Raw genomic sequence first — 24,070 nt, 5'->3', positions numbered from 1 at the left:
AATGTCTTCTTTCCTGTTTCCATGGCATAGTTTGGATCTTTGGTATACCTCCCTCCTGTGTTACGGGAGAAGCTTGTCCCAGGTCTCCCTGTCTTAATCTCTTCTCCACCCCCATCCCAATCCAACCCCTTCAACCAAAGTCTCCTCTGTCAGTCACTTCCTGCTCCGATGCTTCCCATCCATAGTGGAGTACGTGAAGTCTTTCCAGGCTTCTCTTACCCACTCCCTTTCAAGTGCTCCGCCTTCTTGAAGTCCCAACGGCTTGCCGCTCCTCTGACATCACGGCTCCTCCTGCCTCTGCTGCTTCCTGGCTCTGCACAGCTCCCCTACCCCTCAGCTTGAGAGCAGCAGACAGATCTATGTATGAGCACTGGATGGCCCACAAAGCACGTTTCCCACTTCGCAGATGGGCAAGCTGAGGCCCACACAGGTGAATACACAATCCTAAGGTCACACTTCTAGTGAGAGGTGAAGCTCAGAGAAAAGCCAGCCTTCTCACTCCCAGACCAAGGGTATCCCAGACTATATGGTCTTTTCTGCCCATGGCATAAAATTCCCTGTGCTACCACAGTTCCTCACAGGTTCTACAGGGGCTGCAGCTGTGTGGAGCTGTAGTGGCTGAGTCAGTGCAAGGTCACCAGTGAAATCTAAGAGCGGAGGCTTTAGCTCTTGGTGGGGAGTGCGAGTGACACTTCATGAACCACCAGCATCCACTTGGTTGGTGTCCAACTGCAAACTCCTCCTGCCAGGTCAGACCCCTTTCGGTGCTCAGCAAGTACTCAATAAATGTTTACTGACTATGAAGTGAGTGGTTTCAAGGTCAGATCATGTCCACCGCCTGCCAGTAGGCCCAATCACTCAGCCTTTCCCTGTAGTGGGAGTCACAGGCTCCAGATGTCCAGTCCCTCAGAGTCCTGGTGGCGAGCAAAGGGGCTGGTGGAAGCTGGCTCACGGCTCTATTAGACAATCCCCTTCATCTCACCCCCAAGGCTGGCTCTCCTGGTTTTGGTAGCAACTGTTCCATAGAGCCAGGGTGAAGGGCACCAAACTTGCCCTTGTCCTAATGTGCCCTCCACTTGTGTCCTGTGAGCTTCTTGCCTGGGCAGAGGCTGAATCAGAAGCAGCCACCCCTTTAGGAACCACTAGATGACCTGAAAACCGTGGGAGGGCGCCACCTGGAGTTCAGAGGTAGCACTGCCAGAGAAGGGGAGAGTTAGAGCGGCCTTACGTGCCAGAAAGACAGCCAATGGATGGAGGGCAAGGGCTGGCTGCTGGGAGGGAGGGAGGAGGGGAGAGGAAAAGGGGAGACCTGTACAAACATACAGCTAACATATTTCTTTTCAGACCTAAAGATGTTCACATCCTTCCCCCGAAAATGCAGTCTTGATTAAGTAAGTTCATGTTGAGTGGTTTATTAACCTTCGCTGGAATGGGTCATGAGGAAGAAGCATCAGGAAAGGGTTTAGGCATCAGGGGTGGTACTGGGGTGTGAGCACCATCCAAGGGCAGGGGTTTGAGCGCCTCACCCTCATGGCTTCGGATTCACCCTGCCCTTGCTGGCTAGGCTACCTGCTCAGGCCAACACAGGGAATGGACGTGGTTCTGTCTTGGCAGCGGGGGACAAGGACCAGGGCTGTGAGCAGCCCCAAGACCTGGTGCAGCTCCATGCTATCAGTTCTACAGTGATGATTCCTTTACATGGGCATTTTAAACCCCCACTAATCCACAGGCCATAATGAAGTGGCTCTACGGTGCTGACTGCAGCTGTTTCCCTGCCTAGTAGTTTATGAAGGCAGCATCCCAGCTGCGGGGGAAGGCGGAGAGGAGAGGGATTTACCACTGGAGACGGGGTGAAGCAGGCTGCACCGTCTGAACTGGTAATCATCCCAATGGAATCCATCCAGTCTTTCTTAATGGGATAGGAACCCTGGGCTGCCTGGTAATTACTGAACAGATGTTCCGGAAGTCCTTAGAGAGCAGAGAGGCCTGGGAATGGCCTGCTGTGGGGTGGTGATGGCACTGGGCTGACAAGGTGACACATCGGTGACAGGCTGGCGACAAGAGCAACAGCTTCTCTGATATCCGCCCCGCACAGGAGCTGCTAGCTGCTAAGGTGGGTGCTGGAGATGACAGCATGTTCACCTAACTGATAGTGCCCAGCAGAGTGCCCAGAACAGGCCCTGGTCACCCCACCCCTTTCCCTCCTCGCTACCAGCAACTGAAGTCTCTGCTCAGGAGAGCTGTCCCCACCCCATTCTGGGGGAAAGCAGAGAGCTGAAGGAGGCAGGCCCTTTCCGCCTGGGCTGTCAGGAAGCTCAAAGGAAAATATCACAGGTGAAGTCAGCAGACCAAACTGGCTTCCCCAGGCAGCACCATCACCGCTGTGTCATCTATGAATGGTGTCCCCTCCCCTCTGCTGTACAACAGAGCCCCACCCACCATGATCCTCCAAAGCCTGAATGGGGAGGACACTTCAGTCATCATGTTATGGAAACTTTCTGCAGCATGTTCCCCTGTTGGCTACTGTCCCCCAAACTTTCTGCCCCTTTGGCTTCTAGGGCACTGTGCCCAACCTCTCTCACAGTTGTCTCTTTCCCTTCCCTGGTACCTAATTGCTCATGTTCCCCAGTAGAGCCTCCTTGCATCTCCCCCATTCCTAATCTCACCTCTAACCTTGGACACCTGATCTCCAGCCCAGATACTCCCCCAGGATGTCCCTTGGGCACTTTAGCATCTCCACACCCCTCAACCCTCCATGCAGGGGTACTAGGTATCCAGGGTGGAGCCCTCTTTTCTCTCCCTCACCTTCATATGCGTAAGTCACCAAGTCCAGCCAGCTATGTCTTCTCGATACTTGAATCTGATCCTCCTCTTTCCTCGTACTCACTGCCCTAGTCCAGGACTCTTAAACCTATGTTGTCCCTTTAAATCCACACCGCACTGTCACCACAGTCCCCAGAGCAAGCTTTCACAAGTCTGACCAGGTCATTCCCTTCAGGAAATCCCCTTCAGTGGCTCCCACTATCCTCAAGAAAGTGGCCACCTCCCTCGCCTGGCACACCAGGCCATGGACAAGCTCCCTTCCAACCTTATTTGCTGCGACCACCTTCACCAGACTTGGCCCCTGACTTGTAGTCCCCGCACGCCTTGTGCTTCCCACCATTATTCACGCTCTCCCCTCCTCCTGGAATGCCCTTCCCAGTGCACTGCTACAGTCTGCCCTAACTGACCCCTTTCCCGCCTCACCCCAAGGCAGGGTTAAGTCCCTCTGTCCTGTGCTGCTCCCCAAGAAGGGACCTGGAAATCACCTGGTTTAGTCCCCCAATGAACTGTAAGGTCCTCAAGGTCAGGGACTGTGTCTTGGCCATCTTTGTGTTCCCAACACTTGGGCCCACCGCCTGGCTCTGAGTGAGCATTCTGTGGGCATTGGCTGAACTGACCTGAACCAGAGCACACCCATTCATCACTCTTGTAGATTCTGAAATCACCTGTGGCTTTATTTCATATTACCTGATTGCAAAGTGTGTTTCTTTCAATCTACTTCTTCCTTCTGTGCTGGAGTTTGAACAGTAAAGAAATCAGTCTTTTGGCACGGTACCAGCAAACAGAGGATGGTGTTTAGAAAGGACTCCTGTGCAGTACCCTGCTGCCCCAAGGTGGCCCCTACCTTTCTCAGGGTCCTCCAGGCTCGAGCAGACAATCTCCACCACTTTCTCCACCTCCTCACTTTTGCAGACATTGAGCTGAACGGTTCTCAGTCTATCACTCTTCAAGCTGTCCAGTTCCTTGACTCCAACATCCCCTTTGTCCTGGAGAGGAGAGAGAAGCTGCTTCACCCCTCTGCCTCCAGGCTGAGGACAAAGGCCAAGGCAAGGAGCAGGCCCCAAGTCCCTGCCTGAGCCTGGCGCTACTAACAACTGAGGCAGTGGTCTCTAGAGGCCCACGGAGCCTGCTCCACCAGTAGGGGGTGGCACTGAAGACGTACCAAGCACCAAACTAAGTGCCATAGACATAACTATGAGCCTCTAAATCCTCACTGGCAGGATCATTTCTCTAAGCAGAGATTGCAAACTCAATACCTACTGGGGCCAGCTATGTGGGTATCACATGATGAGAAGGGGGGATACTCAGGGGTAGAGCGCACATCTTGCCTCTCAACCCCTGCTGGCTGTTGTCCACATGTGCATGTAAGCTTAGGGTTAACAGAGGTTTGTAATTGGAATTTCTTTGTGAAATCTCTTAATTTTTTAAGTGTTGGCAACTTATTTGGGTTTTCTAAAAAAAAAAAAAAAAAAATTCCATAGGCCAGAGCACATCCACAGGCCACATGTTCCCAGCAGGCTGCCAGTTTGCCCCCTCTGCTCTAAGCCAAGGGCCTATCACCTGCCGGGGCCAGGCTCTGCTGCCAGTTTAGTCACTAACCAGCCTTTGTGCACTCAGGTGCATCCCTTAACAGGTGCCCAGCTTTTCCAGCTGCAGTTAGTCATAAGGACATTGCCACCCATCCTGACCTGCTCAGGTTAATGGAATGAGGAAACTTTTTTTAAAAAACCTGTTAAATGACAAAGCACTATGCAAATTCAGGTATTATTACACCTGAGAAAAGTATCACTTACTCAGCAAACATTTCTTGAGCCTCTCTCATGTTCCAACACTGTGCTGTGTACTGGAGACACAGAACTAAACAGCAGTCCCTGTTCTCAAAGATCCACATTTTAGGGGAGGTGGCCAATGAGTAAGCAAACAGTACAAGGAGTATTTGCTGCAGGAAACCTTGTGGAAGGTGGCGGGCTGCGTGGAAGGTGGGGCGGGCAGGGAAGGCTTTCCAATGGCAGTGACAGCTCAGGACAGGAGCCCCTGAGGAAGTTGTGGGACCCAGGGCTGCGGAGGTGGGCAGGGTCTGTGTGGTGAGCTGTGGGAGGATTTGAATAAAAGCAGGTGTCATTTATTGAGTGTTTACAGTGGTTCACATCGTGCTAAGCACTTGACATGCATTATCTCATTAGTTCTCACTCACATCATGAGACAGTTTGTATTATCATATTTCATCTATTCTATGACATATTTTTTCACAGAAAGGATGAGATACACACGGTGTGAGAATTAAACACTGTCAGTCATAATTGAATTGGCAGCGATTTTCTCAATGGTGATGGAACAGTGATGTGTCTTCCAGGAGGACAGGAGAAGCTGCGGAGGATAAAGCAGTGAGTGGAATGCCTACCCTCAGCCCAGGACTTGCCCGAGGCACATACAGCCACTACTAAAGCTGGGGCTAGAGCAGAAGGCACAGGGATGGTCCATGTGTCAACGGAAGGTTCTCTACGGGTTAGGCAGAGTCTTGCACAAGTGGTTAGAACCAGGTGGACCCGAGCCCCAGGACTGGAGTTCAATGTCAGAGGGATGCACTGTCTGAGGAACTAAGGAGAGAACAGTGAAGGGGCTGTGTCAAATGGGGCCAAAGGTGATGGAGATAATCATTCTGGAGAGAAAACTCAAGGAGAACATAGTGGCAAGATAGCCAGCCGACCAGCCCTATGCAACCCAGAAAACAGAACCAGGGCCAAGAAGTCAAATCCAGCTCAAAGTCAGGAGTGACTTTCACAGTCCAGAGATGGCACGGACTGCCTAGGAGGTGTTCAGACAATGGGGGTGGAGGCAGGATGGGGAACATGGCACAGAGAAAACCCAGGCATCAAGGAGGTCAGGCTAATCCCCCTCCTCTAAGGTCTCTTCCACCCCTAAATTGCCATTCTCTCCAGGGAGCCCCCTCCCGCCCTAGCAGCCCTACTGAAGAAGCAACACATGTGGCTCCTGAGTCCCAGCCTGGCACCAGGAATGGCAGCTACACCCAGAATGACCTCTGCATAGAGCAGCCAGGTGGGAGGCCTGGTTCACGGAAGGCTGGCTCTGAAAGACCCTGGATGTGCCAACCTTTCCAAATGACACAGCAGGTGTTCCATCCATAGGGGACAGACAGGCCTGGAGTTTCTTCTGCCATTCCCACAGAGGGCTCACCATAGAATTCCCCGGCACACCATCGTCAAGGCTGGAGGGGCTGGTGCCACAGACACTTCTGTTTTCCACACACAGCACACGGGCACCAGGAAAACGCATCTTGTTTTAATGCAATCTTCATATCATGGCTCCTCAAATGCCCCTCGGAGCTGAGCCCAAGAAATCTAAGTCTTCAAGGGGGAGCTGACGTCGACTTCCGATAGGAGAGATCCCAGCTAAGATGCACAAGAAGTACTCAGACGTCCTTTCCTCTTCCTGGACTTGGTTAATCCTGCTGCCATCTTCATCCAACTCCTGGATGCAACATCAGACCTCTCCTTTTGTGCCTCCAGCTAGCACGGAGCCAAGGCTCCTGCTGTCCCCAGGGGAAGCCCCTCACCTCAGGTCAGGGTGTCCAGAAGAGCTTGGTTTGGCACCTTGGCAGCTAAGGGCTTTCCCTCAAAGAAAACTGCCCATGGCCTCAGGTTCAGCATTCAGGCCTGCAGGAGAGAAATCCTACCCTCCTACCTTCACCTGACAGACTTCCCAGGAGTCCTCATCCACCTCTGAGCAGCCTCCACACCCTGCTCCTGACAGCTCCCTTAACAGGGAAAGGGACTCTTATGTTGCCCCCAGCTGTTCCAAGGAAACCTTTCCCAACTACCCTCAGCCTGCAAGTTACAGACTATGGTGGCCCATTCCCTTTCCAGATCCGCCTGTCCTCAGGTCATGGACACATTGCCTGGGCCACAGGGCCTCCCTGGCTCAAGGATTTCTGTCTTTGCCCGTATCTGTCTTGCTGCTCAGAGACAAGCTTTCGGTCCTGCTGCACTGATGCCTGTGTAACTAGTTTATTGATAAGCCCACTTGCTTCACTATCCCTTTAAACTTCATCCATAAGTTATTTTTTCCACCCCAGATGAAATTTCAGGCAAGTCTTACAGCTTTTCCACTCATTCTCAGACAATAGAGAGCCTCTTTGTTTTGGTATAAAGAGTCCAGTTCTGTCTGCTAATCAAATAATTCCAGCCCAGCCTGGTTTGAAAACCCAAACTCTCAAACTTGTATCCAGCTTAGAGCCTGCACTGTCCCAGGCCTGCAGGAGTGCGGGAAGTCAGCATGTGACACTAGGCAGCAGGGGTGGAGGTTGTCTTTCTCGCTATGCTCTAGCTCCTTCTCCTCTCTTATTCCTTAGTCTCAGACCCTCCCAGGTTAGACCCGGGGTTGACAAATGAGGGAGCAAGACTGTAGTCTTCGGAGGGTGGTGCCATTGCTGTCTGCAGCTGGTGCCCGGGAATGGCAGGTGCACAAGGGCTGGCCCTCCCTCCCTGGTGCACTTTGGTGGGTTCTGAGAAGATCCCTCCACTGGAGACTCCTGTGCCCTTCCCTCCTCCAGCGGGGCATCCTCTCCCTCAGCCTGGGCTTTGGCGAGGCACCCCGTGGTGGGTCATGCGGACCCCTAGGAGTTCCACTGGGCAGGCGCCCTTCATACGACTCCAGGAGCTCTCCCCATTATCCATGCCAGGTTCAGGCAAAGGTGTCTTGCTCGGGTAGGACAGCCCTTCTCCTACACAGCTCTCTCCGCTCTGCTTCCAGACAAGACATTCTGGCCTCTTTCTTGGGCCTTTAAACTTCTTTTGGTAAATATAACACTCCATTCTGTGGCCTCAGACTCGAGGGCACAAATGGTAAGCTCTCCATGGAGTTCTCTCGAAACTGACTTCGTTTTACTTGAGACCAGATGGAAAATATCACAACACATTAACATCTCTTCCCAACCTCTCAACATCCTCCACCCCAATTTATTACAACCATGAGGCAGGTGATGGGCTAATCCTGGCAGAAAGGTCTTACAGTCTCTCAGCATCTATTGTTAGTGATCTAGCACCTCAAGGCAGGATGTGAAGACACTCAGCACGTGTTACATGTGAGCATCTTTTTAAAAAGAGATTTTATTTATTTATTTTTAGAGAGAGAGGAAGGGAGAAGCAAAGGGAGAGAAACACTAATGTGAGAGAGAAACATCGATCAGTTGCCTCTCACATGTACCCCAACTGGGGACTGGGCCACAACCCAGGCTTGTGCCCTGACTGGGAATTGAACCTGCGACCTATCCACTCTGCAAGATGACGCCCAGCCAAATAAACCATGCCAGTCCAGTCACATATGAGTATCTTGTCACATATATTAGAAACACTGTGATAAGAGAAGCAAGCCTAGGACGTAGTAATTGTTACAAGAAAAATAGCAGGAGGAGCTAGCAGAGAAGATGGAGAGAAATCAAGGGAGCAAGGTGTCCACAAAATCAAGAAATAAAGTGTTACAAATAAGAGTAACTTGGTAAAATCTGCTGATGGGTTGAGTGTGACACGATCTGAGAAGTGACCAATTAATCTGACAAAATGGGGACTTTTGGCTTCCTTGATAAAAGCCATGTCGGAGGCCTTCAGGGTCCCTCCTGGTCCGGTCCTTCCCTCCTTTCCCAGCTCATCTCCTCTTTCTCCACGAGGACACAGCGTTTCGGCTACACGACATTACCGGCAGGGTCTGGATATGCCACTTGCACCCCGCACTGGGGACTCCTGTTTATCCTTCCAGGTGGCGATTACCCACCACCTTGGCCCATCGAGGCTTCCCTATTATCCCAGAGAGAGGAAATCGGTTCCTTCTCTTATACAAATCTTATATCCCCCTCTATGCCTCCCTCCCATTCTCACCTCACACTCCTCCCTCTCACTCACCTGGCTGCAGCCACAGAGGCCCTCTGCTCTTTCACTAGCACAGTGTGCACACACCCTCCTTGGAGCGTCGGCTTGGCTGTCCCCTCTTCCCCAGACATTTTCGACACTGCTCCCTCACCTCCTTCCATTGTCACCTTCCTGGTAAGGTCTTTCTTCCTTCTTTAAAGTTGAACACCTCCCCTATCACATTCACCCTTCCATCTTTTCCTGCTTTATTTTTCTCCACAGTTTTCCATCAAGCCACAGAGAAGCAATTTACTTATCGTATTCCTTGCCTATCTCTCCACTATGCCTCCCATGTAAACTCCTCAAAGGCAAGAACTTTCACTGGACTGTTATATGCTCTATTATCACAGAATTTTGTCAGCTCACTCAATAAATATTTGTTGAATAAATGAATAAGCAGAGTGGTATGAGCAAAAAACCAATCCAGGTGAGTTGGAAAGAAAACTGAAAGTAAAAAAGTGAAAACATCTACTACAAACAAGCTGCTAGGAGTGCTTTCCTACAAAGAAAAGCGGGACAGCGGTACACATGGGAGGTTGGGGGTGGAGCACGCACATTCACAACAAAATGATCCAGTAGAAAGCGAGGAGTTAGTGATGTAAGAAGGTGAAGACATCTGCTAGAGCCAAGTCCTTGAGGTGGCCTGAGGCACTGAGACCTGAAGCACAAGAGGAGGGGAAACTCTAAATAAGGGCTGGAGTGTCTGGGTACAGAGGCAGCTGGAATCTGTCATGCGGTTTAACATCTCAGAACCAGGCTGTAGACTAAACTCCCCTTTCAATTCCTATGGTATGTTATCATAGTCTCTGGTGGATCTGACCACTTTCTGATTTGCATAACTAATATGAGATACTAGGCAGAAGAAGAAACACATTTTTTAAAACCATAGAGACTTCTGCCTTCTCTAGCATTTGCTCAGAAAAGATAGATCATGACACCAAAATAGTCAAGAGGTAGACACCAAGAGACATAAGCTGACAGTTAGTGGAAGGATCTAAAATCACCTAATCCAACCCTCTTCTTATAACAAAGAGTAGACTGGGGTTCAGGGGAGTGTTTGCCAGTCCCTGGGTTAGTGGCTGATCTGGGACTAGAACTCCAGGCCCTAACTCTATCTCAAAGGCTGCTTCCTCTGCAGAACAGGGCAGCCTCTGCCCTGCACTCTGGAGTCAGGTGCAGCCCCCTGGATCACTGGATAAGCCAGCACAATGGTATAGGTACTGAACATATGGACAAGGGACTCTAAAAGCACAAAACATTTTGTGGCCTCACAGCTCCTTCCAGGCCTGCTGGCAGGTCCGCGTTACACAGAGAACCCAGCTCCAAGCATGCCCCACCCATCACCCCCTGAGTCCCTCCCAAAACAAGTTCCTTCAGCCACAGTCAGAGGAATCAGGCATTGGTACAGCCTTTGGGGAGCAACTGGGCAGATTTAAATAAAATCTAAAGTCTACAAACCTTTCCACCAAGCACTCTCACATCCGTAATTTTTTCCTAAGAATTACTAATGAAAGTATGCAAAGATATGTGGCTTTGTTTGTAACAGCGAAAGTCACAAGTAATGTGTACACATGCATTTTAGTTACTTTGGGGCAAGAAATTGAACTGAAAAGACTTCACTTTTTTGTGTCATCTACTTCTGCATTGTTTGATTCTATTACAAATACGAATTACTTTCGTAATTCAAAAGAAGTAAAAATTAAAAGGACAAGTAAACTCTTCTCTGATCTGGAAATATGTTCAGACCGTGGCAAGGCAAATTACTTTATTATGTGTCCCTTTTTATATTATAGAAATGTTTACATTGAACAGATATTGTTTTTAAGATATTAAACCTAGTATTAAAAAATTCCTTCCTTGGGTTCCTATTATCTTCAAAATAAAGAAAAATGTCTCAGCCCTGAGCAGAGACAGCAAGTTGCCCCAAATACCCATCTTTCCTTCTTCAATCACACTAAAACTTCTGACTTTAAACAGGGTATGTATTGTCTCAGAATACCCTCTACATTTTCCAGCCTCCCTGGCTGTCAGTTAAGGCCATGTGACTACGTCCTGGCCAACAGAGTGAGAGCACAGGTAATATCTATGTAACTCCTGGGTCGTGCCTTTAAAGAGCAGGGGTGTGGACTCACAATAAGAAATAGAAATTAAAACTACACAGAGATGTATTTTTCACCCATCATATCACTACAAATCAAAAGCTTGATGCACCCTCATTTGGCGAAACTTTGTGAAAACAGGAATACTCATACATTACTTATGGGAATGTAAAATTACACAGCCACTTTTTTAGAAAATTCGGAAATATCTTTTAAAATGAGGACTTTTTTTTAACCCTTTGACCTAAGAGTTATCTCATTCTTAGGAATTTACCTTAAACATAAACCCCTCAACAACACAAAAATACATATGCACTAGGTTACTCATTGTAGCTTTATTTGTAGTTGCAAAATATTGAAAAACAATGCTCATATATAGGAGATTGATGGAGTAAACTATGTTCCACCCACACCACAATGCTGTCTTAAAAAGTGAGGGAGATCTCTATGAACTCATATGGAGTCATTTCCAAGATACACTAAATTTATTTTTAATTGTAAAAGGGTATATGCAGTATGCAAACATTTGTGTAAGAAGGGGAAATGAAAGAATGGAGTGTTAAAGATAGGTGCGAAAGTAACACTACTCAAAGCATACCTTTTTAAATAATTTTGACTTTAGAGCCTTGTTAATGTTTTGTGTATTCTAAAATTAAATTAAATCAACAAGAACAAAATACAAATAAATGAATCAAACTGTATCTCAAATAATGAGTATAACAATAAAGACAAAAAATAATTAATCCAAGTAAAATTTAAATACAGTACTTTATATACCTTCAGTCAACAGATAAAAACACTTTAAAGAAATCTTAAGCTGTACTGTGGTGGCCATAGGACGCCTCTTTTCAGAACAATCTGCCGTGGGAGCAGCTCACCCAAGGTCTCCAGCCTCCATACCTTCAGAACCACCGCAGCATGAATGCCACAGCCACAGCTACGCGTGCCAGGGCTTCTCTCAGCCAGTGGCCACGCGCAGCAGGTACACTGAGCCATTCCTGCCTGAGGCAGGTCTCCTCTAACAGGTAACCTTGGCTTGAAGACTCCCCATCACCCCGGCTAAGACTCTCAGACCTTAGTTGAAAGCTCTGCCTACCTAATCCTCCTTCCTTGCCATTTCTTTTCACAGACCTGCATTGCAATCTGAAGGATTTCCCTGCCTCTATGGGCAGCATTCCCCTTTAGCCATTACAGCCATTTCCCAAATCAACCTCTTACACATCTAATCCTGTTTCAGCATCTGCTTCTTGAAGGATCCAATCTGAAAAAACTACTAAGTAGGTCTGCTGTTTGTAATGGGATGAATGTAGTAATTCTGAAGCTATTGTGTATATGTTGCGGGATTAACCAAATGGGTAAATATAGTGATATAGTTGGGAATCAGGGTTCTAATTGCAGGAGAAGAATGAAACAAATACAGAATGAGGGAAGCAAGAAAGAATGCGGTTGTGTTGAAGTGTAATAGGAGGTCAGTATAATCTCATAAATTATGTGTGTGTGTGATATTTATAGGAAATGGAGATAGGAGATATGTAGATATAGTGTGTGGACATGTATATATGTGAGTGTGATTATTTATACATCTTCTAGCTCTGTCCACTGAAAAGGACAGAGGGCAGAAATGCCCCATTAGCAATGAGTACACTTAATGCTCAGATGTTGGGCTCTAAATTGCAGTAAAAGGAACCAAGTAGAAACATGTCTACACAAAAGAATGCATGTGAATGCTCATAGCAGCATTATTCTTAATGGCCAAAAATCCAAACTTTTTTTAATCCAAATATCTATTAAAAATGGACAAACTTTTTAAGTGTAATATATACATACAGCGGAACACTATCCAGCAATAAAAAGTAATAAATTACCTATATGTTCTACAACATGGATGAATCTCAAAAACATTACACTAAGTGAAAGAAGCTTGGCACAAAAGCCTGTGCATTCTATGATTCCATTCATATGAATAGTCCAGAAAAGACAAATCTAAAGAGACAGAAAAAAGTGGCTATCTAGGACAAGAGGAAGGTGTTGCAGTAGTGCAAATGCTCAAGGGAAATTTTTGAGAAACAGAAACGTTCTAAAAGTGAACTGTGGTGATGATCTCTAAATTGGGGAAACTGTCCCCTACTTTTGCAGCCTCATGCCCCAATTCTCCCCTTCATATACCTTAAATCCCACTGACAAGGGTGCCAGGACCATTCAATGAGGGAAAGGATAGTCTTTTCAGAAAATGGTGCTGGGAAAACTGGAAATCAACATGCAAAAGAATGAGGTTGGACCCTTACCTAACACTATATAAAGGAACTCAAAATGGATTGGGGACCTAAATGTACGAACTAAAACAATAAAACTCTTGGAAGGAAACATAGAACAAAGGCTTCATGACATTGGATTTGGCAATGATTTCTTGGGGATGACATGAAAAGCATAGGAAATAAAAGAAAAACAGCAAATTGGACTTCATAAAAAATTTTAAATTTTGTACATCAAAAGATACTGCCTACAGAGTAAAATGACAACCCCCAGAATGGGAGAAAATGTTTGCAAATGATATAACTGATAAGGGGTTAATATCCAGAATATATAGATAACTTCTAAACCTCAACAACAGCAATAAAAAAAAACCTCAACCCAATTCACAAAGAGGCAAAGGGCTTGAGGAGACATTTCTCCAGAGAAGATAGATGAATGACCAATGAACACATGAAAAGATTCTCAACATGACTAATCTTCAGGAAAATGCCAATCAAAACTGTAAGACCACCTCATACCCATTAGGATGGCCACTATCGAAAAACAGAAAATAATTATTGGCAAGGATTTCAAGAAATTAGAATCTTTGTACATTGTTGGTGGGAAGATAAAATGGTACAGCTGCTGTGGAAGACAGTTCCTCAAAAAATTAAATAAAATTACCATATGATCGACAACTCTACATCTGAGTATATACCCAAAAGAATTGAAAGCAGGGTCTTGAAGATATATTTGTATACCCATGTTCATAGCAGCATTATTCACAGTAGCTAAAACATGGAAGCAACACAAGTGTCCATCAACAGATGAATGGATAAGTAAAATGCAATATATACATACGATGCAGTATTATTCAGCCTTAAAAAAGAAATTCTGTGAATTGCTACAACATGGACAAAACTTGAGACATTATGCTAAGTGAAATAAGCCACTCACAAAAAGACAAGTACATGATTCTACTTATATGAGACACTTAGACAATGTGAATATAATTAATACCACTGAGCAGTACACTTAAAAATGGTTAAGATGGTAAGTGTTATGTGTATTTTACTGCAATAAAAAAATCCCTACAAAACAATGACTATGTGTGAAGGACAATGGTGACAAAAATGACCTATCTCTTACCTTCATCAAGCAACCAGCAAACACAAGGAAGCCTTTTGAGTGCAGATGTTTGGCCAAGGAGAACCCAAATCCAGAGTCACAGCCAGTGACCAGGACAGCTTTGCTACCAACCTGTTTTAGAAGAGTAGACCCCATGTTAGAAACTAGGATCCTGAGGGCAGAGTGACCAAGCCTCCTCTGGCCAATAACAACCAGTGCTTCCTGACTGGACTAGGCTCGGCCTTCCCTGCCGGGCTCTTTCTGTCTGAAGGAGCACCATAGTATAGTGGAAAAAGCTTGGACTTAGAATCAGGAGACTGGGTTGTAACCGAGACTCTGTCACCATTTAATAATGTTGCTTGGAAGTTACTTCTCCTTCCTGGACCTCAGTTTTCTCACCTGCAATCACCCTTATCACCATCACCATCAGCATCACCATCACCATCACCATCGTCACTTGTCATCTTCATCATGGACATGGCACTGTGCATGCATTATTCTTAATTCTCATAACTCCATATAGTAATTATGATTATTATACCATGTTACAAGTGAGGAAAAAGATAGTTTTTAAATTATCAACATACTAAATAATAGAACTGAAACTGAAACCAGGCCTGAGGGATTCTAAACTCTTAACCTCATTTGATGAGAGGTTTGGGGAAGTGAAGTGGGGGTTAAGAATGTAAGAAAGTAGCCCTGGCTGGTGTGGCTCAGTGGACTGAGTGCTGGCCTGAGAAGCAAAGGGTCGTGGGTTCCATTCCCAGGCAGGGCACATGCCTGGGTTGCAGGCCAGGTCCCCAGTGAGGGGTGCATGAGAGGCAACCACCCACTGATGTTTTTCTCCCCCTCTCTTTCTCACACCCTTCCCCTCTCTCTAAAAATAAATAAATTAAATAAAAAAAGAAAGAAAGAAAGAAAGAAAAGAATGTGAGAAAATGCTCTGAGTGTCCTGGAAGCTCTAAAGCCCAGCTCTGACGGTGGCTCAGCACCTGGGGGCTCTGACCACTTGGCTGGTTCCCAGGTAGCTGGGCTGCCACTCACCGGGTTCACTGCATCGGCATAAGTACGACAACCCACAGGGGCGAAGGGGGCTGGGTAAAACAGCAGTGTGCGCCTGCAAGAGAAAAAGGGAACCATGAGCACAGGTTGTGGTCACACCTAGACCTTGTTCCTGGGGCAGAAGCAACTCAGAGTACCCTCAGCCACCAGTAAACAGTACTGACTATCTCCCCACCCTGAGCCCCTGGGAACATCCTGCTGGTATTGCTGAGGAAGGGGTCCTTTTTCCTTCAGGGCTGCTAGGCTGGTAGAAAGTGGGACATTGGTTGCAGTGACCATTTTTGCTACTGTGTAGGAAGAACGTTTCAGGTGATAGCACTTTATAAACAAGACATTCTGAAAATGTGATGTTTTATCGCTTGGGTTTTATGCTGTTTTCTGATAGTTTAATTTAACCTTTTATTTTGAAATAATTGTAGATTCACATGCAGTTAAGAAACAGTACAGAGAGATGCCCTGTACCTTTTACCCAATTTCCCCTCATGGTAACATCTTGCAAAACGATATCACAATCAGGATATTGACATTGATGCAGTAAAAATACAGAGCATTTCCACCCCCACAAGGATTCCTCACAATACCCTTTTATAGCCACGCCCTCTTCCTTCCCATCCCATAACCTCTTTAACCCTAATCTGTTCTCCATCTCTATAATTTTGTCATTTCAAGAATGCCATATAAATGGAATATTTCACCATGCAACCTTTTGGGATTGCTTTTTTCTTTTTTAAATTTTTAAATGGAATCTATTAGAGTGACATTAATAAAATTATATAGGTTTCAGGTGTACAATTCTATAATATATCATCCGTATATTGTGTTATCTGGTCATCACTCCAAGTCAAGTTTCTCAGTCACCATTTACAGGAGAAATGATTTCTGCCCTTTACCTTCTCCTACCTCCTCCCACCTCCTTTCCCTCTGGTAATCACTATATTGTTGTCTGTCTATGAGGTCTATGAGGTTATGAGGTGTTTTGTTTTGTTTTGTTTTGCTTGATCCCTTCGCCTTTTCACCCAGCCCCACAATACCAGTCCCCGAACAACTGTCAGTCTGTTCTCTGTATTTATGAGTCTGTCTCTATTTTGTTAGTTCATTTTGTTCATTAGATTCCACATATAAGTGAAATTGTATGACATTTGTCTTTCTCTGACTGGCTTATTTCATTAGCATAGTGTTCTCCAGGTCCATCCATGCCATTGTGAAAGGTAAGATTTCCTTTTTTACAGCTGAGTAGTATGCCATGGTGTAAATGTACCACAGTTTTTTATCCACTCATCTACTGATGGGTACTTGGGCTGCATCCAAATCTTGGCTACTGTAAATAATGCTACAATGAACAAAGAGATGCACACATTCTTTTGAACTAGTGTTTTGGGTTTCTTTGTATAAATACCAAGAAGTGGGAACTCTAGGTTCTAATGCAGATCCATTTTTAATTTTTTGAGGTGCATCTATACTGCTTTCCACAGTGGCTGCACAAATCTGCATACCCACCAACAGTGTAAAAGGGTTCCATTTTCTCCACATTCTCGTCAACACTTATTGTTTGCTGACTTGATGATAGTCACTCTGACAAGTGTGAGGTGATATATCACTTTAGATTTAATTTGCTTCTCTGATGAGGAACGTTGAGCAACCTCTCCTATGCCTATGGGCCATCCATATGTCCTCTGGGGAAGTGTCTATTCAGGCCCTTTGCCTATTTTTTAATTGGATTGGGTTTTTTGATGTTGAGTTTTTTAAGTTCTTTATTAATTTTGGATATTAATCTCTTATCAGATATATTGGCGATTATGTTCTTGGAATTGGTTTTGTCACTCAACATCAATCCTGAAGATTCATTGAGATTGTTGTATGCATCCAAAATTTGTTTCTTTATATTTCTAAGTTGTATCCAAAGTCTGCCCCTGGTGTGCAGACAGTAAGAAGAGCAGGCTGTCAGGTGTCAGGACCAAGACCACATGCAGACACTCCTGGGAAGGTTTTCATCTGGACAGATGCTGTGTACTAGGAGACCACTGCTCTGCGGCAGACACACATGGGAAGGGGGTTGGTGCTCTGTTCAGGGCACCACATCTCAAAAAGGAGCTCAGGCCAAATGGACACATTCAGGTGGGAGACCTGGATGCTGAGTGGGGAAACCATGGGAGATGAGCAACAAAAAAAACATGTAGGTGGAATGAGAAGTCAGAGCGATGGGGGATAGGACTGAAGGGGCATGGTGTCCCTAGAGATAAAATGTTAACTTGTTCAGTATGAATAGAGAGGGAGGACCCAGGAACAAGGGGTGGAATTTATAGGAGAAATGATTTCTGCTCAATATGAAGAAGGACTTTATGAGAGCACTATCCAAAGACCGAAGGCCTGTTGTGAGAGGTACTGTACTGTCCACCCCATGGTTGAAGATATAAGGCTGGAAGGTCAATTGTTAAAGATGCTATCACATGATCCACCCACAGGTAGGAACAGAATTATGAGGCTCTTGCCAACTGAGATTCAAGCAAAATGACAAGGCCAAAGATTTTCCCCACCCAAAGACCTCCTGCCTGATCCAGGCACAGTGAGCCCTTCTGTCCTCCTCACCCACCGGCGTCTCCCTCCTAGACCTCTGCTAACATCTTTGCCCTGAGGAAAGCTAATGTCCTCTGATTCAGCTCTGCCCCGACCACCCTGTCCCCAACCCACTCAGCCTAAATAGTTATTTCTACAATCCTTCCAGAAGACTCAGAATCTCCTCATGACAGCCTTTCTTTTCCCTCAAATGAGTCAGAAGCTTGACCAATACCTCATTCCCCGTTGATCCGAGGATAAAACCTTTGTAAAAGTATTTAACTTCCTTTGGGATTATTTTCTCCTCTATAAAAAATAATCTCCAGAAATTTCTCGAAGTCATGTTTGAGACAGGATTTTGCCATTTCTATGTATCACTCACTGAAAAAAAAATTGCAGTAATTCCCCTTCTCAAAAGCCTTTCAGTAGAGCCAGACTCTGTTCTCTCTTCAGAGGTGCTGGGATGTCACCTCTGCTGGAAAGGCCATTCATTTTAACTCCTGTTACATAGTGTCCTCTGGTAGCTGAAGCCCCATCTCCAACAAAGCTGCTGTATCCCAAGGAAATGCTTTTCAGCAAATGCTGCCATAAGCGTAAATGCATGCTCTTCTAAACATATTTATTGGCATAGAAAATACCCATCAATTTTCTAGCTGCTGGGACTTTGAAATTAACCTTACACTTAATCTCACTGCTCTTAAATATAAAAGAAAAAGATATATTTTTCCTTGCTCTGGCTGCAACAGAGGAAAATGGGGTAGCAGAGTACACTGAATCCCTTTGGAAAAGGCAATCCCAGAGCTCTCAAAGAAGAGCTGATAGTTCAGTTTGTACTTAGCTTTCTCTAAATCACACAAGCAGTTCAGCAAAGTCTCAGGACATTTTAGGTAAAGGGCTTCATGCGTGTAAGGTTTGAAAAAAGCAGTTACCCAGGTGATCAAAGTAATGGGACACATCAAACAGAAATGTCCTGTGCCTTCTGATGCGATGCACTGAGAAGACACCATCTCACCTGGGTGGCACTTTCCAAACATGAATACCTAAATCTAAACAGGAGGACATCACACAAACCCAAATTGAGAGACTTTCTTCCAAAGTGTCAAGGTCAAAAACAACAAAGACTGAGGAACTGTCCCCAATAGGAAGAGAATAAGGAGACATAACAACTAAATCACTGTGGGACTCTGCTTTGTAGCCTGGACCGTAAAGGTGGACCATTTAACATTGTTTGAATTAGGTGTGTAGCTGTGTTAGCATCATATCAGTGGTAATTTCCTGCTTTTCCTGATTGCACTATAGTTTTGTAAGATGTTAACATGTGGAGAAGTTAGGTAAAGAAGATAGAGAAACACTTTGTACTATTTTGGCAGCTTTTGTATCAGTGTTGTTATCTCAAAATAAAAACTTTAAAAATCTTATGAAAGATATTCTTCTGTGCCCTGTGTGCCCTGGGTAGGTCTCTGTCTTCTAAGGACACTTTTAGTTTCCTTTGCTGGTTGGTCATGGCTAGTACTGAGAGACACCGTTGAGTGTCAGGCCTTATGACCACCTCCTCTGTCTTCCATGTGTGAAGAGCTCCGCTTTGCCCATAGAGTGCACCCCTTGAGGCCACCTCCAGCGTTCAGTTTCTTACCTTGTTCCATTTTCTCTATCAGAGAAACTCAGGGTTTTCCCTGGGAGCTTGGACAGGAGTCTAGAGAGGCGGGCAGTCAGCATTGTGGCCGCAAGAAGTAGAATGATCAGCCTCCTGCTGGCGGGTTCTGAAACACAAAATGCACTCTCAGTACCGCCTTGTTGACTTCAGAGGTTTTGGCAGGAGTGGCCATTTTTCTTGCAGGTTGTGAAAGTCAAACTGAGCCCTGTCTGTTTGATCCAGGTCCGATTAAGTAGACCTCCCCAGCACATTCCTCTCAAGCTGAGCCTCATGTGATGGAAAGAGCCAGGAGGATGGGGGACATCTAGAAACCTGGCTTCTGGTTCTGACTGTGTCACCAACTCATTGGACAACCCTGGTTGAGTCATCACCCATTTGAAGCATGAGGAGGGTGGACCAGACCAGTGATCCTCAAACCAAGCTGTGCAGCAACCACTGGGGACTCAGGGACTGAGGGGCCTACCCTCCCTACCCTCTCAGGGATTCCAACTCCATGAGCCTCATTCTCTGTCTGTATTCCTCATACCCAGCAAATCATCAATCTGTGTGACCCAGGACAACAACCCTCACTCTCAGTTTGCCCACATACCTCCTCAGACAGCTTTTCCAGACATGTATCATTTGACTCAGCTCCTCACCTCTCTCTCCAACCCCACCAAACACAGGGCCTGGCTCTGAGGCTGGACTCATCGGTAACTCATTATAACATAGGGACTGCAGTTTTATTATAAAATGAGACACACTTTAATCAGCCTAAATGAAAACACACACACACAGTCTCTCCCACCACCCTACCACCCCCTTTCAAGGTTAAATCAACGTTATTGCAACAAGGTCATGTAGACTTAGTATCTCCTTAAGGCTACTCAGCTCCATGACTACTTGTGTATTATTAATTGTTGATCATGATGTGGCTTGGTTGCCTCCCTGTCCTGATCCATTGTCATGACTGCTCCTGGCCTCAGAGAAGGAAAGGGGAGGCTGGGAGGGAGCTGAGCAAGGCAACCATAGCCAGAGAGACGTCGCTCTTTTCCTGGTGAACCTTCCTAGCCTCTCCTGTGCTTCTGCCTGGAGGCAGCTCCTGCCCTGCCCTTTTGCTGGCACCCAAACCTAACTGGGCTAATAGGTCTGTAATAAATTCATTAACTAGCCTGCCACTGCAAATTCACTGGAGAAGACAGGTGGAGGTTTAATCTCTTTAATCCTCAGGAAAGGAAAACAAACAGCATGTCTTGGTTTCTGTGATCTTTCCTGGACCACGCAGTCAAGGCTCCTGCTTCCCCTCCTGCTCCTACTTGCCACGCTCCATTGCCAGCACTGCAGTCCAGTTATGTGACTCCTTTGCCTAAAAGCCTTCTTACCTTGCTTGTCAGAACAGCCACTGCCTCCCTTCCCACCTTGTCCAGTACCACATTCCTCTGGGCTCACTGCACTGTAGCCACACCGACCTTCTGGAAGTTTCTTATGTATGCCAAGCTCTTTCCTGCCTCAGGGTCCTGGTCCCTGCTTTTCTTCTCTCTAGATGGCTGAGTTCTTCTGACCTTTCAGAACTTCACAAAGGCTGTCCCCAATCCCTAATGCATGACACAGAGGTGTTACTCTTTAAGATCACTCTTCAATTCAAAATTAATATCTTGTTTCATTACTTTATCCTTCCCTTCTAGATTATAAGCTTGGTGAGTCTAGGCGCCTTGTCCATCTTGTTCTCCACAGAATCCCCCATGCCTTTGAGAAACTTGGCACCAACGAAGCACTTAGTGAGTCTCTGCAGAGTGGGGATAATCTGTGTGCTCACAGACCCCCACCCCATCCAGACTGGCCCTCCACAGAAGGCCCACGCCCATCATGCCCATGCCGGACTTAGATTCCTTAACTGGGTGACTTTCATCCCACCCAAGCACAGACCAGCTGGCTGAGCATTCACATCTCCACCTTCTCTCACCAGAAGCGGAGTCTGAGGACACCACCACTGGATGATTTCAAATCCAGTCATCCATAATTAAAGCCCTTTCCATCCCTTATGTTCAATACCTTGTGGCAGAGAATGCTTCGGTATTATCTCCAAATAGACGGCTGCTTTGAATTTTATTTTCCTTAGAGTCAGCAATATCTAAAAGTGCTGGAGTCAAAATAAAGTGCACAAAAGCTCAGCTGCTTGAATAATGAATACACTGTGCACAATGTTGCCTCTTATATGCACAATGGTAGACCTGTGAATCTCTTTTTCTTTTTTTAAGTTTCTTAAAAACATTGTTATTTTCACTCCAAACACGGTACTATAGGCAGTGGGATTCCCACATACTCTTCTGGGTTCTTTGCCATCTTAATGCCCTGTGCTGGGCTTCATTCTCTGTAACTGCTAAATTCTCAAACTTGAAATGCTACTCACTTGCCTGTTGGTTTAGAATCCGAAATGATTGTGGGAGGTAGGGGCTGAAGAATGGCAAAGGAACGGTGGGGGCTGGGAGACAATCCCCTTAGCCTTGAATTAAATTAGCTGTCCCTCCGAGACTTGACACAGGAAAGCTTGTCTCCCAGAGACAAATTTATAAGATACTGTTGCAAAATCAAAATGCTCACATACCAATTGTAATCTGGAAGACACTTCAGTGAGAACCTCTGCTCTCAAGAGCACATTCTTTCCATTTTCAATGCATAATCCATTATAACTGTGAGCACCCCCTCACCAAAAATACAGTGTGCATCGTTGCCCGGATACTGGGCTCCACTGTCGGATTTGAACAGGATGATCTTACAGACGACAGAGCTGGTTTTACTCCTGTGAGTAAAGAGTCAAGGTGTCCCTTGCAAGGGACAGACATTCCCACTATTGACATCCTTGAAAAAGGTGGGGCATCATCAAGAAACAGTAACACAGAAGGCAGGCCTTAGGCAGAAAAGAGAAGTCACTTATTTCTGGACAGGAAATCTGGCTGGGCCTAGGCACAACCAAGGGGGAAGGGAAGACACTGTCACACTGGGGAGAGCAACCTGGGTTTAGGCAGGGAACCATACTATGTAGGAACCCCACACTGAGAACCTTAAGACCAGCAAGCTATGTGAAACTCCAAGGTCTGAAAACTGGCAGCCTCTGTTACACTTGGCTGTTTCATTCGGCCAGCCTAGTGTTTTAAAAGGCAATGCTACTAGGCAGCTAAATTATGCTTGAGCCCAATACAAACAGTTTTCACTTACTACCTTAAGCCTACCTAGATCACCATTGTTAACTGCCTGGACAGTATGGGCATTTGAGTTTGAGATTCCTCACCAGATAGATACATATTATCCTTTGGCTATTTCCCTTGATTGCTTATTTTACATAGCATAGTCTATGTAAAGTTCCAGCTCAACTCAGCTATGCCTGCTAACTGCACAGTTAATGGGGGCTTTCTTGAGGCCATGCAAAGGACACCTTGACAAGTTTTAAAGCCCTCATTCAAAAAAGATGCCTGTTACTCCTTAGAAAAATAACTGTTCTGGGACAAAATTCTAAAGAGCATTATATAGGACCATCAAATGATATAGTAGACATTGTTCCCACCACTATTTTATCATAAATACAGCAGTGACTCTTGTGTACCTGTGTTTAAGAGAGACCCTAATTAGGCAAACCTAATGCAGATGCTTGGATTAGTCTGAGAGACTCTCCAGTCCACAGATTAGACTTCGGTGATGGCCAGTTCTTTCCAGGGAACACGTCATAAACGCTCTCGGAAGTGGTCACCTTTTGGATGTCTGTCCTGCTCACTTTATCCCTGTACTCTCAGACCTGCCTTTCACCCTCATGATTTGGCCTCTGTAGCTGCAGTTGGACAGTTAGACCTCCCCCCAGCCATGAAGTACTGGCGGGGGGGGGGGGGGAGAGACACCTGACCCATGATGACCCCATCACTCTGTCCCTGGCACTGTGAAAGAATGCAATCAGCCTCTGCTGGGCAGGGACATGTGATTTGGCTGCTGGAGTGGAGAAAGGGAGCAGTTATGCTGCATTAGGCCCGACACCACAGAGAGATGGGGAAAGCATCTGCAGAGAGAAAGAGAAGAGTCAGGCACACATGCAGAAAGGACTGGAGATGGAGGTAGTGAGAGAGAAAAACAACAGAGCCTCCTTCGACCCTGAGAAAGAACATGCCTACTAAGAAGGGCTCCTGGTGGCTAACTGGACTCAAATTTAAAAAACAGAGCCTACCAGCCATTTCTAGACAGGAGCCTCTCATGCAAACTGCCCTTCAGGGAGAAGCCTGCACTGAACTGCCTGCCTGCACTGTGCTCCTGCCATCTGAACCAGCCCTTATAAAGCACTTCTTGGAATCCTATTTCAATCAGTAGGACTGAGGCTTTCCCCATCCAATTGGAGCTGAACAGCTATCTCCCCATCAGCATCTTCACTATCCAATCGAAGGAGCTTCAATCTGGCCAATCAGGACCCAATCAGGACCACGTCTTTTGGATGGATCAAACTTATGAGGATTTCAAGTCCTCACGTGCATGAGGACAGACCAGTCAGGTGCCAGGGGCAGGGACTACTGCCTGTATTAAAGTCAGCTCCCCTCTGGCTCTAGAAGCATACTTTCCCTTTCCACTGAAGACTGAGTCTT

General features: G+C 46.1%; 1 protein-coding gene across 4 annotated transcripts in view; it reads right to left on the bottom strand.

Moving 5' to 3' along the window:
- Nucleotides 1-24,070, bottom strand: part of BDH1 (3-hydroxybutyrate dehydrogenase 1) — a 45,102-nt gene that overhangs the window by 5,276 nt on the left and 15,756 nt on the right. For 3 of the 4 annotated variants that reach the window (XM_054575099.1, XM_054575101.1, XM_054575100.1), the window contains exons 2-5: nucleotides 19,452-19,578; nucleotides 15,248-15,320; nucleotides 14,225-14,335; nucleotides 3,668-3,809 (exon numbers count right to left, since the gene is read on the bottom strand). In XM_054575099.1, the coding sequence (XP_054431074.1) occupies nucleotides 3,668-3,809; nucleotides 14,225-14,335; nucleotides 15,248-15,320; nucleotides 19,452-19,534 (409 nt within the window). In that variant the 5' untranslated portion in view covers nucleotides 19,535-19,578. Of the gene's footprint in view, nucleotides 1-3,667; nucleotides 3,810-6,018; nucleotides 6,230-14,224; nucleotides 14,336-15,247; nucleotides 15,321-19,451; nucleotides 19,579-24,070 lie in introns of those variants that run through there. The other variant, XM_054575102.1, reaches the window with a different exon arrangement.

Source organism: Pteronotus mesoamericanus, unplaced genomic scaffold (assembly GCF_021234165.1).
Source record: "Pteronotus mesoamericanus isolate MK-2021 breed Mesoamerican mustached bat unplaced genomic scaffold, CSHL_Meso_final contig_27, whole genome shotgun sequence".
Taxonomy (NCBI): Eukaryota; Metazoa; Chordata; class Mammalia; order Chiroptera; family Mormoopidae; genus Pteronotus; species Pteronotus mesoamericanus.
Note: the sequence above shows the minus strand (reverse complement) of the source record. Positions and strands in the feature narration are given on the sequence as shown.